Source organism: Serinus canaria, chromosome 9 (assembly GCF_022539315.1).
Source record: "Serinus canaria isolate serCan28SL12 chromosome 9, serCan2020, whole genome shotgun sequence".
Lineage (NCBI taxonomy): Eukaryota > Metazoa > Chordata > Aves > Passeriformes > Fringillidae > Serinus > Serinus canaria.
The window spans coordinates 3,502,059-3,527,065 of NC_066323.1; the positions used below are offsets into that span (position 1 = coordinate 3,502,059).

At 43.9% G+C, this 25,007-nt stretch overlaps 1 protein-coding gene across 3 annotated transcripts in view; it reads right to left on the reverse strand.

Annotated features, from left to right (window-relative positions):
* The window catches only part of MECOM (MDS1 and EVI1 complex locus), a 325,352-nt gene that overhangs the window by 12,137 nt on the left and 288,208 nt on the right, over positions 1-25,007 (reverse strand). For 2 of the 3 annotated variants that reach the window (XM_050978107.1, XM_050978109.1), the window contains 6 exons: positions 23,709-23,811; positions 21,731-21,947; positions 19,909-20,056; positions 18,730-18,886; positions 12,051-13,413; positions 9,848-9,935 (listed from right to left, as the gene is read on the reverse strand). In XM_050978107.1, the coding sequence (XP_050834064.1) occupies positions 9,848-9,935; positions 12,051-13,413; positions 18,730-18,886; positions 19,909-20,056; positions 21,731-21,947; positions 23,709-23,811 (2,076 nt within the window). The remainder of the gene's footprint in view (positions 1-9,847; positions 9,936-12,050; positions 13,414-18,729; positions 18,887-19,908; positions 20,057-21,730; positions 21,948-23,708; positions 23,812-25,007) is intronic. The other variant, XM_050978108.1, reaches the window with a different exon arrangement.

The following is a 25,007-nucleotide window of genomic DNA, read 5'->3' on the forward strand; positions in this document are numbered from 1 at the left end:
GTGTAGAGCTGCAGTCTTGAAAATTGTGGGTCATGAGGGTAATAATCAGCAAGTGCTCATGTCTTCTTATTTGTAAGCCCTGACTCCTACAAAATTCCAGGTTTTGCAGTCATGGTCTGTGGTTGTGTGCCTACAAGTCTATGAATCCCATCTACCGAAATCATTGAGTATTTATTACCAAATGAACAGAAACAATAACTGAACTTCCTATTTTATTTTTTTAAGGACTTGCAGAGGAGACATACTGCAGAGGAAACCTTATGAGCGCTCTAGCTCAACAAAGGACTGACACAATCCAGATCCAAAGAGGCTCCATCAATTTCCCAGCCACATCCAACCATCCAGCCCAGTGTTCTAGCCCATCACGGCCAAAGACCATCAGATAAACACAGAAGAAATGAAGCTTTGGTAGTTTTGGTGGTCTGCATTCACATTCCCTGCTAGATGTCTATGCTATTTTTCCACCTCTTAATATTCTTGCTCTACCTCTAGTTGCTTGTAACTCCTATGTGCTTTGGGATAGCTCCACTCTTGATTAGCTGTCTGTAATTTGCAGGGAGTGGGGATTAAATAATTTCTGGAGAACAGTTTCCTTTAAACTGTCTGGAACTGACCATGAAAAGCTCCTCCAAAACCTCAAACGTTGCCTCTTGAAGAGTTCAAGAATGCTGCTGAGACTACTGACAGGTGAGAATAACCATCCACCTCTCCATAACACCACCAACAAATGAAAAAAAAAGAAAGCCAAGCTCTCACCTACAGAGCACAAAACCCACAGCATGAGCCCTGTGCAAGATCTTGCTTGTAACAAAGAAGGAAATTATATTAAAGACAAGATGTTGAACCCTTCTCAGCTGGAACACCTCCACAGACTGTTCTTCAAAGTCCATAAAAGGCTCCTCTGATTGTTGGAAAACTGAAATTTTAATTGGAAGAACTGGGATTTTTTGCAGGTTTATTGGATTTTATTTTCATTGGCAGAATGACACGGTTGTTTCCTGGCATGACTATTTCCACGATGGTTAGCTCTGCCTTTGGGCTGGGTTGTTTTTTTCCCTTTAGCCTGTAGCCTGCCCTCTCATTTCATGCTCAGATTCCTAATGCTGAGTACAAATTGCAACGTACAGGGTACCACTGCCAATTTGCCAAATGTCTTTCATCAAACACAGTGGAAAAAAATAAAAAATCTCAGAGGGAAGTCAAGATACATTTACTTGTCAGGCAACAAATGTGAAAGCATTGCGAGGCAGTAAGGGCTGTAAGCTCTGGGGTTTGATTCATAATCACTCAGCTGCTAAAACATTCTCCACAGATGCAAGTGGACAGCACATTTGTCAATATGAAGGATTTTGACATGTACTGATCACAGGCATGAGATATGTAATGATGATGCTGCTGGGAGAGGAGGTAATTCTCTTTCAGCACCGAGATGTCATTATCAACCCATACACCTCAACATTACCATATATTTCTTTTTATACGACTTCATAGTCTCCTTTAGTTGGAATTGATTCTTAAAGCTTTTAAAATAGTCATTCCACTGCCTTTAAGTCCTTCTAATTGTTCCCCACAAAAATTCACTCATCTATATTTGCTGAAAATAAATGGTTTGAATGAAAAATGCCCTTTGGCCTTGGGGCTGATTAGCAATGACAAGACAGTGCATGGGTTATGATATCACATATTTATGGTGAAGAATAATAAGGGTACTGAGAAGTATAATAAATGTTTTATTTATGTATATTTAATATTCAAGTCCATTTCATTATCTAGTGGGTTTAAATCATTTTTGGATCACAATTTCTCATGCACATGGTGCCCACCAGTAATATATTAAAGCAACCATTCTCCCCTTTACATTTAAAATGTCTTAGTCATGCTGATTTTTGTTTTAGTTCCTACTTCCAGGATTTTGAAGAGTAGAAACTGAGACAGACTCTTGTTTCATGAACAGCAACACAGACCAGCTCTACCTCCAACACTGCCTCCAGGATTACATCAGTCCCAAAATAGGTATGAAATCAGCACCTAATCTTAAATCCCTCATCCAGAGGAAACACGAGCACTTCCAATTATTTTAAAGTATTACTCGCCTTCTAAAAATATGTTTCTCACCATAGGAATGACTATTGTGCTTGCTGTTTTGCTGTTTAGCTGTTTTTGTGGGTTTTTTGTTTAAAGCCTGACTTATGTGGTGACCTGGTATGATTTATGTTTTTCAAGAACTGCAGCAGCACCAATGGGAAGTGTTTGGCCCCATGGCTTTCCTGCTCCAAGGCACTGTCACTCCACTGCTATCAGGATAATCACAGTTGGTACTATCTGCTGGAGTTAGGGCTCCCAAGAACCAAAATTGGGGCAGTTTTTAAAGAAGTCCTGCAGTGTGTTGGTGCTCAGAGCCTTCAAGATGCAAATCCCTATTGTGAGATGAGTCCCGGGGCTGTGGGGGCATTTTACAGCTCATGAGATCCTGCAGCCCTGATCCCCAACATGCTGTCCATCACCTTCAGTGCAGGCAGACAGACCCTGCTCACCAGTCTACTTGCAAAACATCAGCTGAGCAGTAAGAAATCCAGAGGGTTTGCATTGAGGTCTCATGCAGACACGAAAACCAAGCAGGAATTCTAAACCTGCCACGTGAGCTTTTGGAAGCTGGTACTTGGTGCCAAGCGGTGGCTCCAGGGGACATGCTGGAGGGTGGGCAAGGGACAGATCTCCCCACTGCCCCACACCAGCACAGGGAGGTGCAGGAGCATTAATTGGAGGCTTCATCTCTGTTACAACATTGAGCAGCCACCGGCCTCTGCTCCCATTCACTTGGCTAAACCTTTTCAAACCCATTTCTATTTCTGTCAAGGAGAGTTCACCAATTTAATTAGGTGCATATGAAAAGATACTGGCTTTTGTTCCTGCTGAGCCTTTTGCCTAATATTTTTTGTGAGGTTTTTTTTTTTTTTGGTATTGTTATCACTAATGAACAACCATTCCTCATTCAGGTTCTCACCATTCATGGGCTCATGGAGCTGGGGCTCAGCTCCCTCTGGCATTTTTTTTTTCCCAGCTGAAAAAATCAAAATCTACTTAGCCTCTATTTGAATGGAAGCTGTTCTCTACCTGTGATCATCATTGTTGCACTTTTCTGTGTCTTTTCTAATTCTGCTATGGCCTTTTTGAAAGGAACATTAGCTGTATTCAAGACCTGAAGCCACTATAGCATAATGATGTTTTCAACTCCTTTCTGCTAAAGCACTCAGGTGATATTTTCATAAGACTACCAGCTTCAAAATCTTTTTCCTGAATGACAGGAATCAAAGGTCACACTTTCCCCATGGTATTAGTGGGTATTTACTGACATTGACTTTTATGGCTGTTTTAATCCTGGTGATTCATCTTTCTCTGAATCTTCTACAGAATCTTCATAGTCAGTTCTGGATTTGGGTACTCACAGTGAACAGTCACAAACTCTCTTCCTGCTCATCCTTCTTCCTATGGCATTTACAGACACAGACCACAGTGACACCCCAAGGCAGACCCACCGGTCCAATGGTTCAATGACTGTAAAAATCATAATTTTTTTCTTCCCCTCTTCCCCCCCTCTTTTTTAATGACTAAATGTTAACCCAGGTCATGACTTTCTTTCTTCCACAATGAAACTCCCTCTTCCAGCTGAAACACAACTGATGTAGCTGCTCTGCCTTTTACACACTGTTAGCACTGATGGCAAAGCAAGACCTGCCTCCACAGGAGTTGTGTTGGCCATGGAGATGCTACTCAATCCACGCAACTCCTGCAGAGAGGTGTTGGTCAGAGTGCCTGTCCTGGGGGTTGGGTGGGTGCTCATGGTCACCTCCCCTCTCCAGGGATGGTCCCTGGGACCACCAGGGAGGCAGGTGTGTGGCTAAAGCCACCAGCTGTGCTTTCAGGGGGTTCTGCACCCCAACCCAACACCCAAGGGCTGTGGTGATCCCTGAATGGGGCATGGTGGTGGGGGGGGGGGAAGCACTGCTTGACCCCAAGGACTGGATTAGTGGGATTGCCCATGGAGAAAGCTCTCTGAGGAGGCAGGAGAGGGAGAAGATCCTATTACACATTTTACATACAGCTTTTGCCTTATGGACAGGTCACGTGGCTCCTAATCTGCCATCAGTGAATGACAGTGTTTTATATAGAACAGTAACTTTTGATTTACATATGTAAGAGTTGTTGATTCTATCTGTGTCCAGATGTCTGGAAAAGGAAGCAGCTTTCCCCCACCTCCCTGAGAGGCTATTAACCTCCAACTGACGCAAACTAATGTGCAGTCACAATTCCCCAGCTCCGACTCAAAAATGCAGACATTACCATAATCGGCTAAAACAAGTATTTATAAACATTTCAGCGGGCAAGATATCATCAGCAGGGGCCTTGAACATTTGTCTTAAAATTTATTAACCAATCCAAGAAAAAGTGGCATAAATAAAGTGAAGGTTTGCTGTTGCCGCTTTTTAAGAATAACCTGATGATATGAAATAATCTCGCAGACAATGCCATGAATTACGTGACCTGTTTGACAAACATGACTGCTTCATTGCTACTATCACAAAAACAACTGACTTTATGGCCAGACCTCATGGGAAAAAAAAACTGTTCAAGTGTTTGCTTTCTATTTTTACTACTGTTATTTGGGGAACTCTTAAAATCCAACTGCTAAAGCTCAGCATTTCTCCCTCCCCCAGCTGAAGTTATAATGCTGCCTCCAAAATCTGCAATTTGTGAATCGTGTTGTCTTGAAACTGAGTGTATTTGGACAGCCAGCCCTGGAACTTGGCTGAGTTATATTCACGTTCAAGAGACCTATCACATGTGGCTGAACTTTATGAAGCAGTAGCAAGAAACTCCCTTCTGATCTGCAGTATGCCTCCAGAATAACTGGATTTGTATGAATCCAGTTGGTGGGGACTAAGCTCAGTTAACAGAATGGATCATGCCCTAAAACTAAGCCCAGTAAAACAAAAGCTTTTTTAAGGCGCTCACCAAATTCCTTTCTATTTATTTGTAAAATTGTTTTAATTATTTACAATGGTTCTTCCTAAAGCAAATATCGTCTGCCTAAAATTACAGACCCTCCTTAGAGCAACCTTCTCCTGATGGGACCAAAATGGCACAAATAAATCAAATCAATCCTGATCCATTCAAAACAGATGCCCATTGATTTGCACCATAGGGCTCCTGCCAAACAATGAAAAAACCAATCTCAAATAATCTTGATATATGTGTCACATGCAACTGGGAATTGAGATGGAAAGGCTTGTGTGACATAACCAAATCTCTCAAGATGGAGATTCATCCATGAATCAGCATCCTGCTCAACCACTTCATGTTTTAAACACCTATTTCTGCTGGAGCTCCCCAAAGCGTGAGCACAGCCAGGAGAAGTACACTCACAAAAGGAGCAGAATGATGGAAATTTGAGGGCTAAGCCAAAGGCAAGGAAATCAGACAGAAGAAACAGACTGCACTGGGTTTTTCCACTTCCCAAACCTGCTGAAGCAGAGCCACTTTTCTCAGGGCAGAGGATTAAGGGTGCCTGGGCCAAATCACAAATCCTACTACAGCCCCTTCATGTCCTACAACGAGTTTCCCAAAGAAAATATTTGGGAACCACCTTCTGTGCTCTCCAAGTCTGGCATCTAATCCCACCTCCTGCTTGCTGAGCTGCTGCAGCACCTCTGGATGCTCTCAGGAGTCCTTTGGTGCCTGCTCAGCTCCTTTCAGAGCATCTCTGCAGCTGCTTAAGATAGCTCTTCCCAGAAGAAAGTGGGATTAAACTCCCACAGAGCAAAGGTCCAGCCTTGCTCTAGAGGCGTGCCAAGGAGGGCACGGAGCAGAGGGCAGGCTCAGAGCCCAGGGGCAGCACCTCCTGCAGCAGGGACACACAAGCAGAGAAGCTCTGGAAGGTCTCTGCAGAATTCTGGCTGTGCCTGGTGAAACCAGTCCAGGTGGCAGCGAGAGCCAGGAGCAGCAGTGAGTCAGGACCCCAGCCCTGCCTCCTGGCTCCAGCTCTCCCCTCCAAAGCCCAAAGGCTGGGAAAATCTGGGACAAGCATTTATGGGTTCGGCGCTGCAGCCGAGCAGCCAGCAGTGCGAGATCAGAACACGGAATTTCTGGACTTGCATCTGCAAAAGCAGTTGCAGTGGTTCTTTTTTTTAATTTTTTTTTCCTTCTCATGAACTATTTAAATGTATTAAAAACAAGGTTTTATAAAAATAGAAGAGAAAGCCCAAATTTATCCCATAGTGCATTTAAAGCACAATTCCTGTTCGTGTAAGGAGGATGATGTAAGTGTGCACAGAGGACAAATTTGACCTAAACACAGCAAATAAATGGGTGTTTTATTTCTGCTTCAAGCACTGCAATGAGCAATTAGGCTCAAAATTTCAAAGCTATTAAACTGACTATTAAAGTGACTAACTCCCACCTAAGTCAAGCGAGAGAAAAACATAAAATCCTCTGAGACTCTGTATTTTAATGCAGATTGAATATTTATTAACTATTGCTATCTAACAAGATTTCAGCCTGAAAATTTCACTGCAATATCTGAAGGAAAACGGCTTGGAACAATTTCAGTCACATATAAACAAAAGACTGCATTCTGCAACCCTCACTCAGGTAAAGCTCCCATTGCCTTCACCAAACAAAACCAGCAGGATCAGGTACGTAAAAATAAAGCCAATTTTTCATAAGAGCATATTTGTCTGCTCAGCTGTACGACCCTGTAGGAAAGAGTGGCCTGCTCCATAAATGAGAGGTAAGTTATCTTTCATATTATATTTTTCTTATGCAATTTATTTCACAGTGATTAAATTAAAAATATAAGCAATGAACTTACCCAAATTCTTTGATCAGGCAATTGGAACTGGGAGCAAAATTGAAACAAAAACAACACATTATTCCTGCTTTGGAATCCTTATTGCAATCAATGTACTTATTAAGATTTTATTTAAAGATACTAATTAAAAAGTTTTTATGAATGATTTATTGGGCAGGGGTATTCTCTTCCTAAAAATTACAATCCTTGTAATGGCAAATAATTGTGGAATGCCATTAGATTATCTAATTTTCATAGCTCTTGGGCACAGGGAGGATTTTTCCCCAGCCAGGGACAGGATACAGACTTCAGGGTTTATGTCTATTTCAGAAACCTATTTGAAAGATCCATCTGTTTGCTGTCATATTACCCAGTTAAGAAACAATAAATTCTTGGTCCCTGAGATGGCAATTTTCCGGAATAAATTCAACAGCAAAACCACAAGCTTTTAGGACATGAACAATAAGTTTGTAAATATTTTAAATCCCGCCAGCAGAAAATGAAAACTCGTGGAGCACTCCCCACCTGTACTTTTACAGGAGTGAACAGGACTATAAAGGAAAAACAGCTTTTCTGGAAGCCGCTCCCCAGCCCTCCATAAATACCAAGCCAGATTCTGCCTTTGCAAACAGAAGGCTCCTTTCTGTTCTATTAAAGTTTGCAAGAAAGCATTTTGACATTCACTTTTTTGACAGGACATGTGCTGGAGGTTTGGTTTTCTTTTACAACGTTCCTTAGTGCCCGTTACACTCCTGACCTCTGCATCGCTCCAGCTCACACCAAGTCACAGACATCATCCCTCTCCCTCAGGCAAGTGATAAAACCAAAGCCAGGTTTGCCATGGGCTTTTTGTTCTGTTGCACAGTGAGAAATGTGGAGGAGGGATTCTGCAGAGCCAGCCCTCCCTCCTGCCCCTGGGGGCTGGCTCTGCCCCACCTGGGCTGGCTCTGCCCCACCTGGGCTGGCCCTGCCATGGGGAGGTGGCACCTGACACCTCCTCCTCACACTGACAGCCTTGGTGACAGCACTGGGACCTTCCTCTGGCACCAACAAGAGATTCAACAACTCCCTGGGACAAAACAGGGAGGGTGGAAGCCTGACATCATTCCCTTTAACAGGGAAATGCCCCATGTCTCCATTTCACCCACACATCCTCACCTGACCCCCAGTTCCCCAGGTAACCCAGTCACACAAAAGATTATCCAACCATGTGAAAGAATACATAAAAGAAAATTCAACTCCATAAAAGAATACATTAAAGAATATACAACTCCTTTCCAACTCAATAACCAACATCTTTCCTGCCCGCCACAGCCAAACTCCAAACAGTGAATTTTACCTCAGCAGCCCCTTTCCCACCCACTGACCACCCCACCTACCACTGGCAGCAGTCCAACCTGCAGCAACACCTTCAGAACCCCCAAATCACTGAACCACTCTGAGTCACAGCTTCTGAACAGCTAGAGAGCACTAAGCAAAATAATCCTGCTTTTTCAATCAATGCACTATCTAAAACGCCCTCATTTAAATAATTTTCTCATAATTTACAGCTGCTTAGCTGCTCTAACAGAATCATTGCCTTGATGGGGAGGAACCAGTCTGCTTCACAGCAGGGACAAAAAGCAGATTGAGGTCCTTTGTGTATTTGTGCATTAGCACTATCTGCTACTAAAGGGGAATTTTCACTTGTTTTGCCAATTGGGGCAGATTTACCTTATTTAAGATAACTCAGTGGGAGGTGTTAAGCTACTATTAAACCTTGCACATAAATTCTCAGTGATTTTAATACATCTTAAATTCTTATTTAATGCTTATAAATACTTACATAATGCCCTAAATACTCATGGCATGTAAATACTACTAAATACTTTCATATACAATCCAACACTTTGTTCAGACATTGAAATTGGAAAGGTGTGTTGTGCATCTGCAACCATACATGCTGTCAGCTGCTCTTCCCTGTTCTACAGAAATACCATTTTTCAGAACATATTCTATGCAAGTTAGGACAAAATAACTTAGGAGTTCATTAGGAAAAAAAAAACAACTGGTAATTGGGCTGTTTTGCCCAGGAATTCAGAGGAACCTGAACCAGAGACAGCAGCTCATGGTCGTGTGCCTAAAATACAGGATGTGTAGAGGTGTCATTACTAAGATGAAACAGCCCACAGTCAGCAAGGAGTTCAAATCTGTAAATACCATAGAGGATTTTATCTCAGGTATAAGATTTAACTGAGATTTTTTAGCAAAACCTCCTTGAGCAAGGAGGAGAAAGACGAAATGAGGGTGCAGTGCTGGTGGAGAAAAGCAAGGTACAGTTTGCACACAGATCCTCTTCCTATGCCACGTACACATCACAGCTGTTAAACTGTTTTGGGACACCATCCTAAATGTATTTCATCCAGGATTGTGGCCTGTGAACAAGTGAGCAGCCCTCATAAAGTCTCTCTTCAGGACTGGAGGAGCAGGGATCCTACAAACACTGCACACATTGCAGCTCACACCAGCTACCAAAGAAACCATGGATCATTTGCACTGTGAGGCTTGGGAACAACAGGTGGAAACTTTTCTCTCTCTTATGAGAGTCCTTAAACAAAACAAAATCCCTTTTAAAGTGGGATGTTCAGCTTTTCTGGCCTTACTGTGAATCTGCATTGACTCCTCATAGTCAATACTGACTCTCCTTGCTCAGAGCACAGGAGAGTGCTAAAGACACAAGCGGCTGCAAATGTTGGTAGCTACATTGTGGTTTTGGAGGAAAATGGTTCTAAAAGACACACTCAGTTCGAATCTGGCTTCCTCTATAATCAAAACATGTTGTTTCATCTGCAAAACATCAAGAAGCTCAGAACAATGCTTATGCTTTTCCACCACAATGGTCCAGCAAAAACTTTGTGTTTTAGGAAATCCAAAAATGACTAAGACTGCATTCATTTCTCTGCACCTGCTTTGAAGCATCAACAGGCTTGTTTACAACATCAAAATTCCCAAAATACTTACTTGTGGATGAAACAAGAATCCCGGGGAAGGTCTCAAGTACTTCTCTTTTAAAGCTTCCAGTGGGTCAGTTAGCTTTCTTTTTTCTACTCTGTAAATGTTAAAATTAGATTTGCTTGTGATGAATCAGTCTCAGATATTAATGATCATACAGCTACTCAGGTTTGAAACAGGCAATTACACATCAAGCAATTTGTTTCTAGGAGATAACAGAAAAAGATAAGGGAGGAGCTCAAGTCTTGATTCCCACACACAGCTCATTGCTGCCAGATTGGGGCTGGGAATCACCTTTAAAGTAGATTATACCATTTAATTAGGGAATAATCCCATTTCAAGAGGTTGATAACCATTATAATAGGAACCAATGACTAACTACCAAGCACTTTTATAAAGAAATTAGGCAACTGAACATGCTCAGCACTAAGAGGAGAGGAATTCAGGGGTCCCTTGAGCAATGGGTCCCTTGCCATCTGTCCAAACATCACAGCCACCACCCTGGAAACCTCCCCTGTGCACAGCCAAAGTCAGGCAGAGCAAGAAAGGTGGGCTTGTAGGAACACACAGACTCTGGGGTGCCAGCAGCAAATCCTGCAATTCACTCGTGGCAGCAAAACCCAGCGTGGACAATTCAGAGGCAGTGTGGGAATTTGAGGATTTTGCTTTTTCTGTTACTGATGTGCATGGTTTCATGGATGAATCGTGTTGTCCATGTGTAGAGGTAACTCATGGCAAAGGAAAGCTCAGTAGTAACTGCCAGAATTTGTACAGATTTCATTAAAAATGGAAATGTAGGCTCACAGAATGGCTTGGGTTGGAAAGGACCCTAAAGATCATCTTGTTCCAGCCCCTCTGCCCTGGGCAGGGGAGTTTGCAATGCAATTTAATTAGTTGGTAATGCAGGGCCATAAAGCACAGATGATTATATCCGCTGCTTCAGGCATTTTAAGTGAATATGACGCAAAGAAAACTTATGGTCTAACACAGATATCAATCTGGCATGAATAAAACCATCTCACTAAATAGCATCATATCCTGTTTCTTCATAATGCAGACTTCTTGTCTTATGCACCAGCACTCTCCAAAAACTTTGCCCACAGCATTTCTTTTTCAAGTAAAGTAATAAATTAGCATAATTTACATGGCAGTATCCTTTTTTTATAACAAGAGGCTGTAAAATCAGTCATTTATATTACAGACAAATATTTTTATGGCTAATATTTCTCTAAACTAATTTAGATGCATGACTTTGACTTGTCAGAGATATAAGTGCAGAAGGGGCAAAGTTGGGGCTGACACACACAGGATGCAGGTGAAATTCACATCCCAGTGGGATCCACCTCAGTTCTGCTGGGAAATCCCAGAGGGTCCGTATTTTACTACTGGTTTTTAAAATCTCAGCTCACTGACAGGGTGCACCTTTTGAAGCCAACAATGCTCCCACTGATTTCACAAGGCAGACCATGGATGGGGATCTGCACAGCCTGGTGGAGTGGAAGGGGTCCCTGCCCATGGCAGGGGGTTGGGATGAGATGAGATTTAAGGCCCCTTCCAACCCAAGCTTTTCTGTGATGATTCTATCACTGAAGAGCCCACTGGTGAGGCTTTGTACACACAAGGATGCTGTGCCTTCATTTCTATGAATGAAATGCCCAAAGAAATCAGCCCAGTACTCAAATAATGGTAAAAAAGGGCAGAAGTCATTCTCAATATCCTGACTTTTAACACATCTAGGGACAATGTGTTTCTTTGTTGTACTTGTGAGAAACTTCTCTTGAACTCAAGAGGAGCTGGCAAAGTGGAGTACAAGGGGTACTGTCATCTCCAGGGGAAGCCAGAGGAGGCAGAGTTTGGAAGAAAATGAACTTTAGGCAAGCCAGTGACATCAAATACAGATCAAACAAACAAACACTCAATTCTGATGCCAACTCAGAGAATATATTCAACCTCTGCATGAAAAGCTATGCAGGTTAGATAAATGATTCATGGCAACGAGGGCTTGCTAAGTGCAGCATTGCCAGTCCTGTGGCTCACTTGGAGCAGCTGGGATGGGAGGAGGGATGTACAGGTCAGCCTGTGGCCTGGGCCCCCCATGCCCTGGCAGTGCAGTGGCACCTCCAGGGACACTGGGAGGGGGACAGGGTGGCAGCCCTGGCAGAGCTGGCTGCCTGCACCGGAGGATGCTGAAAGGCAGCAGGGAGTCCTTTACCTGTAAATGGGATCCATAAAGAATGGGGTGGGCCTGGCGTGCTGCAAAGAGGACTCTGAAGCTTTCCTCTGCTCGAGGTCTCCTCCTTTCTTCTCTCCAAAGACGTGGTTTTTCCGAGGCTCAGCCTGCCTTGTGCTGCTGGCTCGGCTTCGGCTGCCCATGCTGAGATCCAGAGGCTGGTCCTGGCTGGATGCAGAGGGGGCTGCTGGCTTTGAGGGGATGGGAGTGAGTGGCTTCTCCTCCTTACGTTTTATGGTGAGGTCAAAGGGAGACTCAGAGCTTCCCTTTGGGATCTTCTTAATTTCACTGGGTGATTGGGGCTCCACTTTCAGGGGTAACGGTCTCAAGTCTCTATCAGGAAATGGATACATTGATTGAGAGAATGCTGGAAAAAACGGGAGGGGAAACATGGAAGGGTAAGGTAAGGCTCCGACTTTTTTGTCTTGCAGCCCCACAAGTCCTGTTGAACCAAAGTACTTTTCAGCAATAGAAGCAATAGCCTTTATAGAATCATTCACCGCTCCTGACACCGCAGTCTGCTCCTCTAAGGATGGTGAGAAAATGGAATGATTGCTGTGGTCTTTCTTATTATTTATTGACGCCAGGCTCTGCAGAGAGCTTACTTTGTCTTTGAACATTTTACCATTTTCTTTAAATTTCTCTTTCTCACTTTCAATGTCACTTTCCAGATCAGAGCCCGAGGTGGTTTCCAGGTCACTGCCACTGGGGGTACTGACATCGTCAAGGTCAAGGTCACTACTCTCTGACTGGTCACTGAGTTTCTCATGTGGCCTCTCTTCAGAGGACCCTTCTGGTTGAAGCTCCACTGGCTTATTCTCCCCTACTGATGGTTGTTTATTTAGTGCCTTCAAAATATCCTGGGTGGCTGGCAGTATCTGAGGATTTGTCAGGAGGGGACTTTGGCTTTTGTTTGTCTGATCTGCGCTCGGAAGTCCTTTAACAGGAGAACTAGTAGGTAGCAAAGGTGGCCTGTGGTACAAGCCTGAAGGAAACAGACCGGGGAAGCTAAAAGAAAATCCAGGAGCTGTTGGAAAGGTAAGACCAGCAGGATGCCTATTGGCTCCAAAATAGTCAGCAAGGCCCGGATTTGCATGATTCATATTAACCATGGACGTTTTATCCATAGCTGGGGTTCCAGGAAGAGAAATGCCTTGGCCAAAAAATCCTCCTGCTGCAAAATGGTTCTTGCCCTCACAAAATCTCCTGTGTTTATTTAAGGAAGACGTAGTGCTGAACATTTGTCCACAGTCTTTGCACTTGATTTGGGTTCTGCAATCAGCATGCATGCGCTTATGACGACAAAGGTTTGAAAACTGAGTATAGGATTTATGGCAGACCTCACCTGTATGTAAACAACAACAACAACACATCTCAGGCTTTGTGGTAATTGCCCCCACCCTCAAAAGTTGTGCAAATAATACCATTTTTTACCCATCAAATGTCAATGAGGAAGCCACAGGGAGAGGTCTAGGTGCACAAATGTATAAAAGCAACTGTACTGTCCAAAGGCAGACAAATGTCAGAAGACAGCACCAAAACCCACTCCAATCAAGCAGAAAAGGTCTGGAATCACTAAAAGACACACTCTCCTCATTTTCTCTTTGCACTGCACAGTGCTGCACATTCAGTACCATTATTCCATGTTGCATTAGCCCCCAGAGCCCCCCACGAGCCATGACCCCGTGCTGTGACCCCGCATGAACCCACGGTGCTCCTGTGTGAGAGCACAGGTGTCTTCAAATGGCATCCATTTATGTCACTATTCCCATGTGGAAATGAATCATTAAAATAAATATTTGCAGGACCAGACAGAGATGAAGCTGCCTCACAGAGCTTTCACTCTGCAAGAATAGGACAGAGGTGAAGGAGCAGACAATCAGGTATTTCCTATTTCCAAGTATAAACGTAACCAAAAATTTTTTTTTCTACTTACTATGAAAAATTTAATCTCATGGAAGTCCAGGTTGGAACCTGGAAAACCTCAGTACTTTCATATGTCCAATGCATTTCTCTTCATGCAATGCAAACAGTGCTCACGGGTGCCTGTAACTCTAAATTCCACACCTTAATTTTCCTAGTCTGAATATTGCTTATTTGCCTCTTGCACATGACAAGATAGACCATATTTCAACAACATTTTCCTTTAAGAATAAAACTCTCTTTATTTGCATGTCTGATGCTCAGTAAGAGCCTGATGAATTTCCTTTCAAACACCTCTGGGATGAGAAAGATTTCAGTCTCACAAATGCAGCATTTGGGAGAAAGCCTGGGAACACAGAGGGGAGCAGATCTGCCTTGAGGTCAGGCCTGATCTAGCCTGTGACACTCTGCACATTGGAGCTCAGCTTCCAGCAGCCTTGCACAGTGGCAGGAGGCTGGAAGTGGTCCCAGTGGTGCAGAGAGGGACACTGCAGAGTCAATCACATCACTGAGGCAAACAGGATTTTGCAGCCTCCTGGTTTTCTGGCTGCTACAAACCTTAGGGAGCACATTGGGGCAGCAACCAAGTTAAGAGTCTGTAAGTAGAAGTGGGGTTTGGAAGAGGGCAGTGCTTAGTTCCCCAGTGAGTTTTTACGTCCCTTCTTGGCATCTTTTGGATGAGTAGGAGCACCAGACAAGCCCCAAGGCTGTGCTGTGCCTTGTACTTTTTATTATGCCAAAATTTGTCTGTACCTCTGCACTACCTTGCTTCTAAGAGTATCAGCTCCAGACTTGTTTGAAAACAAGGCAGCACCACTATCAGCAACCACTGCTATCCCTCTGCAATAAATCCTTTTTTTTTTTTCTTTTTTTTTTTTTTTCCCAGCCAGGAAAAAGCATGTGGCCACTTTATTTTTTTATTTAATTTCTGTGATATCATAAACTCTCATCTTTCACACATCAAAGCCGCACAACAATACGCATTGTGTATTCCGAGGCCTTTTTAACAATCATTTTCATGACTCGAGACAGTCTGACATAATTTACAATGGCTCTATTTTAAGCCTGCAGAGGAAACTGAATTGAATGTATCCCATCCTGCACTCTTGGTTCCCATGAACTGCAATCACGTCCTCTAACTTCCACTCGCACCGGGGCCCGCGCTAACCTTCCTGCTCCTCCAAATCCCTGCCCTTGAGAAACTCCACCACTTGTTGTCATCTCCTAACTGTTTACCTCTTCAGCAGCCTGCTCCATATCTCACCAACAATGCTGCTATTGTTCCCGGGCCTGATCCTGCCCCATGCACCCGTTTTTCCCCTGTTCTCATCCCACACTGACATCCCCGGGACAATTTGTGGGGTAAACGGTGCAGGATCGGGCCCAAACACAGGAAATTCGCAGTGTGGTAATTCAGGAAGGAGGTTTGTTTCTGTGTATCAGTTACTGTTCCTGCTGGAAACCTTCATTCACAAGGAAAGGCAAGAAAGAAGAGAGAGAAAATCAAAAATCAAGCGAAAAATACACAGGGAGAAAAATGGAAGAGAAAGAAGTGAGACAAGAAGGATGAGAAAAGATTATTCTAGTTTCTTGAAAATGCTTGGTTTTCTCTTAAGTAGTTTTTGTCCCTTTAAAAATAATTTATTTGCCTATTTAACATTGATGGATTTTTATTTAATATAGAATTATTTAACATTCTTTTTTGCTCTGATTTTTCTGCAATTTTCTTCTATTTTTAACTTAATTGCAGGCATAAGATTTATATTCCACGCTCCAGGGTACAGAATCACTCCCCTTACCTTCACTATTGAGGCTTTACACAGTAATTTCCCCCAGCTCCCACCACGTTGATCCCAGAAACCAAAATTAAACTGACCCAAATTGTGACTCGAGTGTTGCATCCATAGGTCACACAAGCTGGATATTATGAATTTCCTCCTCTCCCATGTCTAAAGCAGGATAGACCATATGCATTTTTCCAGAAAAAGAAATATCTCAAATGCATGCATTTCTAATGATAGGCTATGGTAGAATTAAAAAGAAATAATGTTTTATGAACTTTTGATCTTTTGCCAGGTTGCATTGAGGTCCTGCTTCTTGTTCACATGGCTTTATTAAAGATAAGGCTTTGATCAGGTAGGCTAAAGTGGCAAAGGACTGAAAAGAGGGGTATTGGCACAGACAGGTCTTCCTAAAATCTGGAAAGTTCTCCCTTAAAGAACAGTGGTGCATTATCAAACTACTGTTCTCCATTAATATATTCCAAAGTCAACAGAATCAAGAAATATTCTTTCTACTCTGGAGAAAAGCAAAACTATGCACTTAAAATTTTACAGGCTATTAAGAGAGATGCAAATTAATAATTTGACTAAATGCATTTTATCTCAGTTTTTAAACGAAATTAAATCAATAATGAAAATACCATTAACATACGTAAATATTTATTATTATAATCTCAGCAAACAATAACAGCTGTACCAACAATTTACCTTCTGGAGCACTGAAGTTATTTAAAACTACTTAATGAGGTGCTGCTTGCTCAAGGTGCCTCTTGCATTCAACAGGCATTCTATTAAATTTTTAGGGCTAGCAAAGAAATGTTGTGCCCAGGTGGCAGCCCTTGCTCCCTGGAGTACTGTTCCTCTTGGGGACTGTCACCTGAAGTCCGGGTGTGTCACAGTATCAGTGACAGGCACACCCTTTGCCTCAGGGACTCCAGAGGACACTCAGTGTCAAAACTGACTGTGACACCTCCATGGATATTCCCAAGGACTCCTCAGATAAATTTGTGTTATAACATCTACCTCCTTTTCATCACATGACTTAAACTTTGGTAGATGGGGGGTGGTTATCGACTTTAATTGTTTCCATGTACAAAAGCAACAGAAACTGGGTTTGATTTCTGCTGTTGCACCTTATTACACCCTTTAAATCTCACTGCCATACTTTTTAAGCAACTAACTTGTAAGAGAAGCTCCCCTACTTGCAGCTTTTACTGCTCTACAGACCCCAGGTTTAACACAAACCCCCCAAAACTGCAAAAAAAGAATCTCGTGCCTACTCACTCTGTATGGTGATTGTCTCTGAACCCCAAATTAGCCAGCAGTTAAGCTTGCATATTTTCTGCTTATTAAAAAAATTACTGTAAGTACTATTTAGAATACATTCAGCCTATTGTGGCATGTGGTTTCTATTTGGGGAGGCTGGAGATTCTGTGAAGGCAGTGAGTAATTACCTTAGTGTTGGTGAGTTTTCACTCAAGCTTGGGCGGCACACTGTAATGAGAGACAGTTGCCATAAACAGACTGGTACAAGTAAATCACGGTGTGTGGCCTTGTGGTGGAAAGCAGATATCTGCTCTAGGTGACCCTACCTCACTCTCACAGCTCAGCAAAGCCGACCAAGCATGTGGTCTCCAAACCTTTTTGTTCTGCAATTACACGGCTGTTATCCATAGGTTGCTCCATGGGGTTTCATCCCTCACACCACATGTGAAGAATACCAGTGGTTGTTTGATTTATCAGGAAAAAGAGCAACAAAAAAGCATTTGAGAGATTATTTCATTCATGAGATCTTCCACTTAGAGACTTCCATTTAGAGACTTCCACTTAGGACATTGCAGTAGGCCTACCTGAGGAGTCCCTACCTAACCAGAAGTTAGTTTCCTAATTAAGTGTAAATATTTAATATGCAATCATCTTTGAAAATAATTAGTGGTGTTTAATATTGGATCTATTTATATATTTTCTCATTGAAGGAGTCCAAACCAAAAGTATTACTAATCCAATGGCAGGTTACAGATTTTGCACAAATGAGTTGTTTACGCCTCCTCCTCTTGAGGAAAGGATTACTCAAAGAGTATTACTCTTGAGGAGTAAGACTCCTCCTCTTGAGGAAATATATAGTTTGTGACCAATGCTTTTCAAAGGTATGGTGCAGATATTTTGGTAAATTATTGTTGAGAGCAGCAAAAGATTGAGAGGTTTAGCAGACAAGAAGGAGAGATGGTCAAGGTGTCTTTCCAGTCACAGCAGGTGCCTGAAAAGGCTGTGGTGGAGAATAGCACTACCAACAATATTTTAAAATATTTTCTGCCTCCACTTCCCCAGTAAAAAGGAGGGAAAGCAACCTGCACTCTTCCCAAGCAGGGTCTGGTTCAGCAGATGCAAATGCAACCTGTGAGGTGCTGAGGATCCCACTTAAGCCCACCACACAGCCAGGATCACATCCAAGGCCAGCTTTATTGCTGGAGAAGCTGTTAGTGAAGATCTAACAGCTCAACTCAGTCCTTAAACATGGGGCATGCTCAAGGAAGGCGGCAAGACGAATCTCACTGCCTCTGAGATGTGTTTTCCAAATCCAGCAAAAAGTCATGGCATCTGCTGTGGAGACTGCAGCCCAAAATCTGCTTCTAAAGCAGGAGCAGAGCAATGAGGCTGCAGCCACCAAGCCTGGCATGGCTAAATCCCACTCCTCACTTCGCATCTGCGCCTGGAAAAACATCCCCAGGACAACAGGTACATTTGTACAGCACACAGTCTGCCTGAAAAGGAAAATCACATGAAAACAACTCCTTGCATTGGACCACAAATTTCCCAGAACTCACTCAGTAACTCCCAGCCCCTGTGGCACAGGTGGGGAATTCAAAGGGAGCAGAAGACAACCTGCTGCTCCCAGAGTGCGCTGCTTTACGGCAATGAAACAACACTTAATCAAAGATGTTTAGTTGGAGACTTACATATAAAAGGTTTGACACTGCTGTGGATGTGTTTATGCTGTTTGAGGCCTGAAGAAGTGGCAAAGGTTTTGCCACACTCTGGACAAGCGTGAGCACGAGCCCCCACATGCTGGGAACGAATGTGCCTCTGAAGGTTGCTGGGGTCCGTGAAAACCTGCTAGGAAATGAGTACTGATTAACCAAGCAACTTGACTGTGGAAGAAGCCAGTTATTACAAGAGCCCTTTAAAATTCAAACCTTGGAGCTATTTTTGGGAGTATTCTAAGGTTAAAACCCTTGCTAATGGCAAGCAATGGGAGCTGTGCCTGCAGGAAGGGGCCTCAGTTTCCCAGGATCACCCAAGTGTTGTGTGGGTCTGTTCACCCCTTTGCAGCAGAAACATTTGACTTTGCTGCTAGAAATTGCACATTTGAGGTCACGGATTTCATGGGAAATGAGTGAAAATGTGGCTGCTTGAAACCTCTAAGTGTTACTGCAATAGAAATACTTTATACTGATACCTGAGTGTGTGACAAGTAATCCTGTACACAACTCAGAGCTGGAAAGCAGGGCTTGGTTACATCTAATAAGTGCCAGCAGAATATGAAATTCCCATTATTGCAGCAAATCAACCTAAAACCAATTAAGTCCTCATGAAAAAGGGCCAAGCTTTGGAAATCTGACAAAAGGCAAATGCAGAATACCACATACAATAGAGATAATCCCCATAGCCCAGTGCTGGGAAGTGATGGAGATGTTTTAGAGATGAGAGCTGTACTCAGTGCAGCTGGGGTGCATTGCTATTGCTTATTTTTGATCTATATTGCAGTAGTGTCCTGAAGTTTCTGGTCCCAGCAGCTGGCACACAGCCTAGGGAATCCTCTGCCCTGTGTTTCCCTGGGGGTTCTTGCCCCTCGTTGACCCTCTTACACCCCACCAAACTTTTCAAGGAGCCAAGCCCTGAGCTCAGCAATGCTCAGCATCCTGCATCAGCGCCCATTTCAGACTCCACAGCCATTTCCAAACCAAAAGGGAAAGAAAAGGAACATATTTTCAGAGTAGAAGTGAAAACCCTTGAGAAGCCATCTGGAGCACGGCAGAAGCCCTATGCCCTCCTGCATCCCAGGCTAGGGTACCCTGACTTCCAGGCTCCCAGCAGCACAGGAAGTGCCAGGCAGCCTAAAAATTCACTGTATGTACCTTGGCACAGTTCTCACACTCGTAGTGCTTCCCACTGTCGTGTGACATTTGGTGACGTATCAAGTTGGACTTCCAGTTGAAAGCTTTGGGGCACTGGTCACACTTGTACTCCCTCTCCTCACTGTGTGACAGCATGTGCTTCTCCAGGCTGTGGAAACAGGGACAGGGCTCAGTGAGACTGGGGTTTATAGGAAGAGGAGAGAGCAGAGCACATAGTTACAGCCAAAAGAAAGAAAATTAAAAAGCCCCAAAGGCCCAGCCCTGACAGAAATAAGTCCTGTGAGTCCCAGGCTCACCCCAGCCAGGAGGCAGAACCTCCTTCTCCCCACCAGAATAACACATCCTCTCATGTTTTGCCACGCCACTTGCAAATGCTCCAGGAGATGCTGCAGCCATCGCTCCCCAAGGAGATTATTTCATACACCTCTCACTATTTCACTCTGGTAATTCTTCCCTGCAGTCTGAATTATTTCTGCCTTATGACTTTCCCTCTAAACACACCTTGGATGCCACCACCTGCTATAAATCTGCTGCTTTGATGGGAGTCAATTTTTCTTACAGGAGGAATAGATGAGGAATAACTCCTCTGGAGTAGGATGAGTTTAAGAAGCCTCTAGACAAGGTACACCACAAGTGAAGCTATTACTGATGATTGTTACTAACTGTGTGCAATTGTATGGTTGTAAAGTCATTCATTTCTTAGTGGTTTATTCAATGTCCACCCAAAGTCTGTTGCACATCTTTAAATTAAATTTTTTCTTGAATTTTTACCATTCATTTGTAGCAAATATGTATTTTTAAACAGCCGTATTGCTTGCTCACATACAGAGTCATAACTCACACCACTGCTTGAGGGAGGGTCACTACATAATGCAAGAGTGGATTCACAGAAAACCCACTGGGAAGTGGGAATTTTAGCCAGGGGGGATGCCCAAACTGTTTTCACATGAAGTTCCCACTGATCTCTGCTGAATCAGTGACCAAACCTGCTGGGGTTACAGCCTTGTTTGGGCTGTGTAGCCCAACAGTAACCTCCACTCTCAGCCACGGGCAATGGAAATGCTTTCACCCTGCAGATGCTCTTACTTCTACCCCTCTCCTTCTTTCGAGGAGGGAAAAAAATAATTCTGGCTTCTCCTCCTACTTTCTATCATGTAAACAAATCTGCCATAAGACCCAGAGAGATTCTTGTCCCTGGCTGTGGCACCAGCTCCTGGACTCTGTGACCAGCCATCAGCTCTGGGCACTCCTGGACCCAACACCCCCAGCTTCCCACCCAGCTATTTCTCCATGTAATCACTCACACCCTCAAGCACAGCTCATTTGGGCCCTTTGTTTTATGTAATCTGGATATAGCACACTTTGGCCCTTTTTTTGCAGTGAACTGTCTGTGTGGTGTATGAGCCTTTCAATAATTCAGCAGCGCAGAGAACGGCTCCATTCAAGCTCATTTTTCAATCTTTCTCACAGTACTGCCCATCTATTTATGATGAGTCCTTCTTTGTTTTCTGCCTTTTCTCTTCAATATTTAATATTTTAAGCTAAATTTACATTTCCTCAATGATTCCCATATGTTAGATACTGTCCTCTCACTCGCAGGGAGAAAAGAACTTTAACACTGAATAACTCCCAACATGCAAAAACCTCCCAGACCAGGGTCCTGCCTCACCCAGGCAATTCTTCTGACTTCATGGGCCTCCATCAGCCCCTTGAAATTAATCCCTCAGACTGAAAATCAGACACATGGAACACACACTGCCCAACATCACCCAACGAACAAGAATCTGCCCCATTCAATCGTGGTTTAAGCTCCTTCTCCTACCTCTGTAAGTCTGGGAAGACTTGGTCACACTCTTTGCACTCCTGGATCTCATGCACATCCTGAAGGTCATTCTCGTTCTCGAGCTTCTTCTGGAAGTCCTCCTCCACCATGGAGAAGGCAGAGTGAGGTGTGCTGCAGGGGAACTTCTGGTGGTCCAGCAGCTCAGCCTTGGACTCAAAGAGCTGGTCACAGTCCTCGCAGCGGTACTGGCGCTCCTCTGCAACACACAGGGGTGGGGACAGGGACACCACCTCAGCTTTCACTCATCCTTAACCACCACCCCACCAGAAGCTGGATGATGGGGTGGTTAACAAATTGCTCCTCAATAAAAAAAAAGAGAAGAACCTCAAAAGAAAAAAGGATTCCTAAGAATGCTTTATAATGTTAAAACTGCCTGGGTGACATCCAACAGGAATCCCTAACACTGGCTTAAGACAAAGTTTAAATACCAAGGACAAGTGTTTCAATACCATCCTAAATGGAATTATACAGGGTCTAACACGGCTATCCAGCAGAGTCTGCCAGTCTGTGCATTTCTCAATGAAAGGGACTGAGTCAGACACAAACACCAGCATCTAAAAGAGCCAAAAGGGTGTTTAGAGCTTTTAAAAGCCTCTTCATTTTCATCACAGTCCTTCTGCAGCACCCAGCCCTGTTCAAAGTAAGCCAGAGATGGATGAAGTTAAATTCTGTGCTTTAAATTCCAAAAAATTGGTCATAATTTCTTGCTGGAAAGTGCAGAATATCAGCAAAGTGTTACTTTTGAGTGACATTCCCTTAAGTAGTAATTCCTGCAAAATTGCATTCCCTTAACTAGTAATTCCTGCAAAAGTAAATCCCAAGAAACAAACTTGGAGAAGAGCATCCCACAATGGTTTTTTTCTGCAGTATTTTCTAGTGTTGGTCCATACAAGGAGCCAGACACCCTGGTTTGGTTCCAGATATAAATGCCCTGAGGCTCTGAGTCAGAAAGGCACTGGCTGGAATCCCCAGTGAATGTTCTTGGTTGCTACTTGACAGTTGAGCTGATCCAGAGAAAGTGTCATGGGGCTCTGTTCTTGGCTGTCCATGAGCAACACCTTGGCTCAGTCTGCTTCTAAATTAGCCCTGTGGGACATGATCCTGCATGTGACTGCAGAGATCTCCTCTGTGTCATTTATACAATAGCTACTTGACCAGGGGGACTAGGCAGGGAGGAGAGAGTGCTGCACAAGGGGACACCTTCAGCAAAAACTAAAGTTACCACTGGGGGAAAATACCCAAACACAAAACCAAATGGGAATGAATGTATAACCCCCACTTTTTTCTTAAGAGAACAAGAATGTACAAGCAGTTACAAGAAAGTGGAGACTTTGATAATTCCTGCCCTGTGCATTGTCCCCAAACCCCTGAAAATTTGTAAAATGTTCCTCTGGGCAGAAACTGCCACAGGCTGGGCATTAAGCAGATATCTCACACCCAGGTCCCACTGTGGCTGAAAAACTACTGTCCAACAGGCAGCACAGCCAAAGGAGATTTGGGAAACTGGGGGACAAATCTGAGCAACAACTCGGGAATTTCAGATGAAGAATCTGTGCGTGGGATGAGTAAAGGACAAGTGTGAGGCGTAAGAATGGCTGGGATGTCCTCACAAGTGACAGCCACATTGACAAACTCAGATTTCCTCTTTTCAAGGTCACAGTTGTTTGGCTAAATGACAAAAAATAATCTAGGACCAGGGCCCATACATGTCCTGAAGGAGCAGGACAGTCTTGAGATAAGGACATGGACTGCTGCTCTCCTTTTGAAACCCCACAAAAAAATCAAGTTTCAATCAGGAACAAAAGGGCAGAAGATGGACAAATGCAACCACAGTCCAGCTCTCCTCTCTGGCTGCAGTGAAGCCACCCCAGATTCCAACAGAAGAAAAAGTGTTCCTAAATTCAGTGTTAATTTCAGTGATACTTTCTGTCAGGTCAAACAGTAAGAAGAGGCTAACCGTGGATGTCCGGAGCCATGGTTTCATGTGAATAATCTTCACTCTTCATGAACAGTAAGAGCTCCTCTCCTGGTTCAATATCTGCTACCACTCTGTAGAATATCTGGGGGGGGAAAAAAAATAGAAAGAAAAAGCAAGGTGAGCACCACAACAGGCAAAGAAGCATCAACTCTTGCTGGTGGTTGGGGAAGACCTCGTGGCCAGAGCCTGCCCACTCATGATGACCATGGCAAGTCTGCTCCTTCCAGCCCCAAAGCCGTTGTGTTTTGGGCTCTGTGAGGATAAAAAGAACTGCTTTCAACATCCTCTGCTGCAAAATGAGCTGTGTGATGACTGCAGATATCACCAGCAACTTGTCTGCTGAGTTATACCAAACCAAAGTACAGAGCAGCCATAAAACACATCCCTGAGTGATCCTGGTAAGAGAAGGAGCTCCTGTTGCACTGGGAAAAAGTACTAAAGTAACTTTATTGCTTTTACTCATTTATCTCAGATGTCTTTTCCAACCTTGCTGTTTCTGTAATTCTAAAGCAGACATGAGGAGATGCTGCTGGCTAAGCCATAGGCATCCAGCCCTCCATCCCAACCACCTACACAGTCCAAAAAGCTGTGAGGAGAGAAGCTTGTAAGAACCAGTGCACCTGGCTATTCCCTAGATTCAAATGGAAACCACGGGAAATATCAGTGCTGGATGAAGAAACACCATGAGCAGCCAAAGCTGGATCCTTGGTCCTTCAGACAGGTGATGCTGGGCTGTGGGAAGGAGCCATTGGGGTGGCAGGAGGCTGTGGGGGAGGGCAAAGGGGACACCCTCCCTTGGGTCCCTGCACCAGAGGAAGCACACGCCAGCACCACCAGACTCTGCCGAAAGGAAATTCCCAAAATCCATCTGGCTGCTTTCTGTCTCAGCAGGAAATGTGAAGAGCACTAAAAAGCTCCATGAAGCAGCTCAAATAAATATTAGTAACTTCCTCGGGCCTTGTTAAACAAAACCACATGACAGCTATGCTTCCTAGGCTAAAAAATGATGCCTTTGCTTTTTCTCAGTATTTTTAAAAGGTTTGCTCCCAAACCCTTAACTCTCAACGCTCATTGCAGTGCATGGGGAGAGAGGCAGCAAATCACCTGCAGCGCTCAAAGTCCCACAGATGAGCTTGCCACAGTTAGGGACAGGTGTCTGGAGGTCCGTGGGTACCTTCCCTGCCGGGTCACACGAGGACTGTCACCCAGGGCGGTGCTTTCCCTGCCCAGGCACACCAGAGCATCGCCCTCCGGCAGCCAGCACATACCGGTGTCCTC